Below are 6906 nucleotides of genomic sequence, written 5' to 3'. Positions count from 1 at the left end.
TAACGGGGTTTTCAATATTTTACAATGTAGCCTCATGGATAAGGTAATAGTACAGTACGTTGCTTTGGAAAATAGGCTCCCGCTAGATTTTCATGTAAAAAATTGATTTTTTTTGCATGTTTTGCTAATAGAGTCTAAGGAACAATATTTTTTTGTCTTCAAATTTCCACGATCCATCATAGTGTTTTTATCTGTATTTTTTAAAATAAGCGATTATATCTAGTCCGAAAAGTGATTTTCACATTTTCTTCAAATTTTTTGACAATTCCACTTTTTGCACACAAAACCCACAGATAATGTAGAAAGGTTGTTGGTTCTAAAACAATATCCATAGTTTCCAAACTCTGAGTGTCTGAAAAGTGTAAAAACACCTCCTCCCTTGTTGCCTATGTCAAAAACGATTTCTTAATCTTTGCTTTTCTTGATGCTTTCCTTGACCTGGCATGTCATTCTATTGTCTACCTTAAGATAAATTTGTCTTGGAAATAATCTATAATAGTACAGGCAACACAGTACACCACTAGGTGTCATATGCATGGGTAGTTAAGTAGCAGTAGCCAAAATTAACAAACAAAAGAATATAAAGTTACAAACAAACAAACAGACAGACAAACCACGGATGGCCCTCTCACAGCCTGAACTAATACAAAAAACAAATAACTCAAGGGAAAAAATTGGTCAGACACTAAACCATGTGCATTTCCTCTCTTTAATCTGGTACGCCCTCCAAATGAGCCTGGGAGTTGGTCAAGGCTAAAGTTAACACCATCTTGGTCACTGTGATGCTAAGCACTAGTCCTGATAGTTGAACTATCATTTTATGAATAGCTGGCCCCTTACTGTCACTACATTTCCAAACCAAAATGACTTTTTTCTGCTGTTAGTGAATGTTGTGTGTGATGTCTGTATGCTACTGAGACCTTGAATTTCCCCTTGGGGATCAATAAAATATATATCTATCTATCATCTATCTAAACCACTGGTAAGTGGGCAACAGAATACTGTATGACATGTTATTGTAACTGAGATGTGGTATTCTTGTGAGAGTATTTGGTGCTGATGTACAGGACAAAGTGAAGCATCAAACAAGGACTACAGGCAGTGGAGATAGGTATAGTAAGTAGACTGTTATTTTAACTTTTATTCATGGTTTATTCATCTTGCTTTCAGGTGTCAATACATGACTTGGAAAGTTGGATAATATTTTCTCATTTCCTTTTTGCCAATTTTGCCAAAATGGTTATATACTGTCAATATACAAATTCAAAGTCACAACACAAACACATCTTTCAACATCTGGAGAATGTGTGTAGTTCAGGGAGGTTATATTTACTACAAAAAACTAATATTTTTAATAGACTGTAATCATGTGCAAACTAGGTCAATACATCTAGCACACTACACACTGTATAGTTCAGGAATTACAGGTTGATGGAAATTGTGTGTCTTTACTGGAAGTGTTACTGGGTCAAAGCCTGTAAGATATCCTTCACCAGCATTGTTCCAATTACCATCTTTTCACAATTGATGGTCAGCTGAGCTGCACCTTCCTCCTTGGTCAGCACGGTAACAAGTACTAAACTGCCACTGGTGACTGTTTTTCCTGCAAATCTGTGGGATTGAGTTGATGGAGAAGGAAAACAGAGACTGAATTTGAGAGGTATACAAAAGTTTGGAAATACAGAAAAGAAAAGAAGAATACAATGTTTAGACCCATCTGGTGCAGACTTGAAGAGGTCACCTGCTGAAAGAGGAAAATGCCACCGGACACATTCAACATATATCTGCATGTACATCAGGGTGGTGAAACCATAACCACAATCTAAAAATGATATCAGCTCGGTACCAGTAAGGATATTTCAGGAAACACTTAAACTAATTATTAACCTTCATTTGAGTATATTGATATATTATACATTCCACAGTTAAGTTATGGAATTGCACAGTATTTTCTAAATGGACTTAATCTGTATTCATGGCACACATTAAAATAGTCATACTCTGTCATTTCCTATACACACCTTGTGTGTTGTGTAGTAGGGATGGATGGGTGCACTGATGAGCCCAATCAACTCCTATGAGTTCCTTCAGTGGTTCGACTGCACAATTATCATAATAAATAATAAGTAGAATAGACAAGGGATCGGAAGGATGCCCGTAAGCTTTCATTTCCCCAGCACCCTTCAAGCCAAAATGCACGGCTCCATGAATGAACAAAGACTATAATCTGCTTCAAATCTTGATAATTTTATGAGTTCTCCCTATTTTACCCAACAGGCTCAACGAGTTCTACCTGTCTCTTTTACCCAAAACTATCTCTTTCTTCGCTAGATTTGGCAACTCCATCATTCACTCAGAAGTCAAAAGGCTATAGCTTACTGAAAGTCCAGGGCTCTAGAGTGCGACCAAGAATTTTAAGGGTGTGACTAAAATTTTCCCTGGGTCGCACTCGTGCACCTAATGTAATAAGGGTGAGAGCCTAGACTTTCCTCGCATCTGCTGTCTCTCCACAAACTAAGCGATTGTTCTCCTTTGCATGGTGCACCAATACTACAAAAGTATCGGAATACCCTGAAATTAGGAACGTCACACCTAATTTTATTAGTATCGATATGCTTTCTGTAGCCTCCTCACACACACGCAGCTTTTAACCTGCAGCTGTCGTGATAAGTAGCGAGTAGCGATGTTAAGTTGATTTGCTGACTTGCACCTCTCAAGTTTGTGTTGCTAACCTACCTAGGCTATGAAATTTAGTTCATTTAGGCCTACTGTTGGGTTTAAGGACATTTCCGAAATAAGCTACACAACCTATTGGCAAACTTTTCTTGAGAGAGTTCCTTCTAGGTAACTATCCACGCGTCATGTCTCATTAATGAAGTGCTTACCAAAATCATAGAAATTAATATTGCAAGACACTAATCTCTTCTATGATCCCAGAAATATTGTCTTTGACTTGTTAGTTTCTTGAACATCTATTTTACCTAATGACATAGAAAACATAATGAACTGCATCCATATATCCTTGGACGATGCATGACTATTTTTCATTTTCCTCTAGCCTAAAACCATGAGAATGAAAGGTAATTACTTTCATGATCTTCTTAAAGTGACAGGCACTCAATTAGACCTAAACACCACCACTGTAATTAAAGACAACTGTAATAGTTTAAAAAAATCAATATGAAGTATTCAAATTACTAAATATTTTTAGCTATTAGTAATTATGAAGATCATAAATTGTTTAACAATATAAATTATTAACAAAATATATTAAGTTTATGAATTCCAAAATATGAAATACAAACATATGACAAGACATAATTTTCCATGTGTGTGTGGAGGGTCGAGCAGAGACTACAATTGCCACTGATGTGAATGATCACACAGTATTTAATATGGCGTCAAGGTGGTGGGGGCCCCAGATCAAATCAATACTGTCATTACTGGTCCATGCTCTGACAACAGCTCAGACACGGAATGTATATGGAGAGCGATAAAAAGGTGACCTTGAAATTGTGGCGTTAAAGGTGCTGTGCTGGTGCACCTAAATAAAAAATGTAGGCGCACCAGTGCAACCAATGCAACAACAAGTCAGTCTGGAGCCCTAGTTGTTTGAACCCCTTAACAGACTCAAAATAGCATTACAAGTGCTGTGTAACATAAACAAAGTCCTTAAGAGACACCACTTTGCATGTTTAACGCAGTAATTGTGAAGAAACAGTATAAATCCAATGCTTGTACAGGCAGTCACATACCTCTGTTTCCAAGTCAGGATTTTATATTTAAACACACATAGTGGTGTCTCGGGATCTTCTATCCCCCAACTTTAATGTTGCTGCCTGTAGCCCTATCACAAAGTATTGCTGTTTCCCTTTGAATGTGTAGGCTACTCCAAGCAATCTGAATTATTCTGACTGCCACTGGTTAGCAGTTCACATTCTATCATTGTCTCTCACCTGCACTCCTTGTCTGAGCCACATGGCACTCTGCTGATGTTGGCTGCCGAGGTGACCCTTTGGACAATAGCATGGTCATTCTGACATATCTCTCCCAAGACTAGCTTCTCAGTGATCTCATTCATGCCCATCAGCTTACCTACAGAGAATCAAAACCAAGTCAGTCCCATTTTGGATTTGATAGTTCAGTTGTTCAATTTGTGGTTATGATTGTGATATGTGACAAAGACTTTTATTCAAAACAACTTGTGAAACACATGTATAAAGCATAAAATGCACAATATGTATAACATTAAATATCACATTACAATAAAAAATTAAGTAAACAATGATAACAATAGCCACAAGTGGTGATCATTGGGGGGGTTTTAAACTCCCGTTAAGACAAATATGTCACATGATTTCTTACTCCCCATTGCGGTCATCAGCAACTGGTTTAATCTGCTACTGAGTTTTACTTTAATCTTAGTTGTGCCTGCAAAAGTTTTCGTATCAGCCACTAGAGGGCACCTGTTTATACGTATTAGCTTGGTCTTGACACAGATGAAGTTTAAGGAAAGATCAGGACCGTTTTATCCCAGAAATAGACCAATATTATACTCTCTGCACAATTGGCAAGCTTGTATGCTATTTATTTCCTCCTTCAGTTCCATCCTTTATTTTTTGGCGGATTTAATGTTTATTGCACAATTTATGTCTGTGTAGGGCTTTAAAAAGCAAATATTTGGCAGGATCTTACTGGCATTCCTGCATCATTATGACCATGATATCGTACTTTCAATTTCCTAGCAGTTTAACTACGAATCAGAGGAGAAAGAAGTGGTAGAATTGTAGGAAGTGTGGTCAAGAACGTGGATGGAATTTCATGACATTGTGCATACATCCAAAGAATGATGTGATGACAGATTGTATGTGTTGTTTCACTAAAGTTGGCAAAAAAGTATTGATAAAGAGGCTTTACCTCAGGCTTTTCCCCCAGACTAAATTTACTTCCCTACAAGGTTGGTTTTCCCCTTTTTCATTCCAAATATGTCTGGAGCTATCGCTTGCTGAAAATCGGAATGACCTCGAAGTATAGCACCCAAACTTAAATCAGGTGTAGTTGTCTAACTATTTCATCTTAGTCCACTCTCTTCCGTTCATACAGTGAGTGCTTTTTCATTTGGAAAATATTAGAAACATGAGGAGTAGATGGAAACATACAAGTGTAGTAGTGCGCACAAGAAAGTATCGTAAATTCTAAAACATAGGCTACAAAACGCATAAATAGACCACGTCAATTAGGCAACATTATTTTGATGGTTTATCCACAGAACGTAGGCTATTATAGTATTTCAAGGCATGGCCGACACTTACAGTATGAAACAAGGCAAACAAACCAATATTCCTATGTTGCGATGTTGCAATATTTTTTGGCATTATCAGAGAGTAGGTTATCCCATCAGGATTCTGGAGATTAAGCGAAGTGATTCAGCGCGATTCATAATTGAATATGTATCGCATATGTTTTGCTCAAAATCGTCTTTGCCTACTATATAAGCCTGGTTGGAGGTTATACAGTATTTAAAACGGGTCTGAAAAGCTTAAACAATGTTTTTGTGAATTTACTTGTTTAGAAGAGCAGAGGGAAATGCTAGGCCTAAATATTCTTCTTTGAAAAATGATTCAGATGCACAATAATACAACTGTAATCTTGTCTGACGCGTTCGAAATTGAAGGCGAAGTCGCCAAACAGGAAGTAAACTGATATCTCAGCAAGGCTTTCATGTATCGAACCCAACCTTGGTACGTGGACTCAGGACCGCATCCTGAGGATGCACAATACATTTGGTGGCTTTTGATCACAAGTGCTAGAGTTACAGGAAATGCGCTCATTTCGAAACCAAACTTGGTATATGGACTAACGAGCCAATTAGGAGGAGGCTCAAGAAATTTGGTGACCTTTGACCTCTAGGGGACACTATAACCAAAGGACTCATATGTCAGCAATACTTTCATGTATAGAAACCAAACTTGTTTTTTTGGACTCGGGACTCCATCCTGAGGACGCACAATAAATTTGGTGACCTTTGACCCCTAGGGGCGCTATAATGAGCAACACTTTCACCTATCGAAACCAAGCTTGGTAGATTATGTAACGTGACTGAAACCGGGTAGATCACTTCACTTACACCAGCTTATTTTTTATATGAAGGGAAAGGAGACCAGAATTCACTCTCAACTTTAGCAACAAAAAAAAACAGTGTATCAACATAGGCAAAGTTGTTTGCAATACTGTTTTAGAGATACTGTAGCTCGACAGATAGGCACAAAATGCAGGCCTAGTGGAACGCAGGCTGCCGTCTGGGCCCAACTGAACAAAGAAATAGCTAAACAATAAGAAAAACACCATTCAGACAAACTCAATAGATTGAACATTCAGTTGTTCGTTCAAAGACGTTTTGGACAACATATATAAATGACAACCATTTCAATACACTTTCATTAATCTCATAAACAGCTTCTGGCATCATCGGTCTTGACGCAATTCAACAGAAAATGAGAATTGATGAAATTAAATCAAAAGTCTGTGGTTGAGTAAGTCAAAAGAAAGAGTCAGGGAGGTGAAAGAAAGTAGACGCTTTGTTGTGTGGACGCTGCCACGGAAATGGTAGGCTATTTTTTGCGATGGATAAATAAGACTTTAGATTAAGGCAGTGGAAGGTATGGAGGGCAGGTGAAAGGGGTTTGGAGATGCGGTTAGGAACTTATGAACAGGCTTAGGGATCAGTCCAGAGAAACAGAAAAAGTCTCGCTCAAACCTTGCATCCAGCGCTGTTTGTTCCGTTGGTAGCAGATACTCCAATACTAAAGTCTAAGAAGGATGTCAGGGTCCAGAAAGGCTCTCTGGGTACAGGGTCATCCAATAATCCACCATAGCGAACACTTCTTTTAACTAACGTTCAGCATT

At 38.1% G+C, this 6906-nt stretch overlaps 1 protein-coding gene across 1 annotated transcript in view; it reads right to left on the bottom strand.

Moving 5' to 3' along the window:
* Window positions 1–1175: 1175 nt before the first annotated feature.
* The window catches only part of ap3b2 (adaptor related protein complex 3 subunit beta 2), a 69515-nt gene continuing 63784 nt past the window's right edge, over window positions 1176–6906 (bottom strand). Inside the window, exons 27-28 of the mRNA XM_076302802.1 lie at window positions 3957–4095; window positions 1176–1647 (exon numbers count right to left, since the gene is read on the bottom strand). Of these exons, the coding sequence (XP_076158917.1) occupies window positions 1461–1647; window positions 3957–4095 (326 nt within the window). The 3' untranslated portion in view covers window positions 1176–1460. The remainder of the gene's footprint in view (window positions 1648–3956; window positions 4096–6906) is intronic.

The sequence above is a fragment of the Alosa pseudoharengus genome, unplaced genomic scaffold (assembly GCF_046254945.1).
Source record: "Alosa pseudoharengus isolate Yale_2024_CS ecotype anadromous, Long Island Sound unplaced genomic scaffold, YU_APseudo_1.1 YU_APseudo_1.1_scf_10, whole genome shotgun sequence".
NCBI lineage: Eukaryota > Metazoa > Chordata > Actinopteri > Clupeiformes > Clupeidae > Alosa > Alosa pseudoharengus.
The sequence above is the reverse complement of the archived record's forward strand: the minus strand, read 5'-3'. Positions and strand labels throughout refer to the sequence as shown.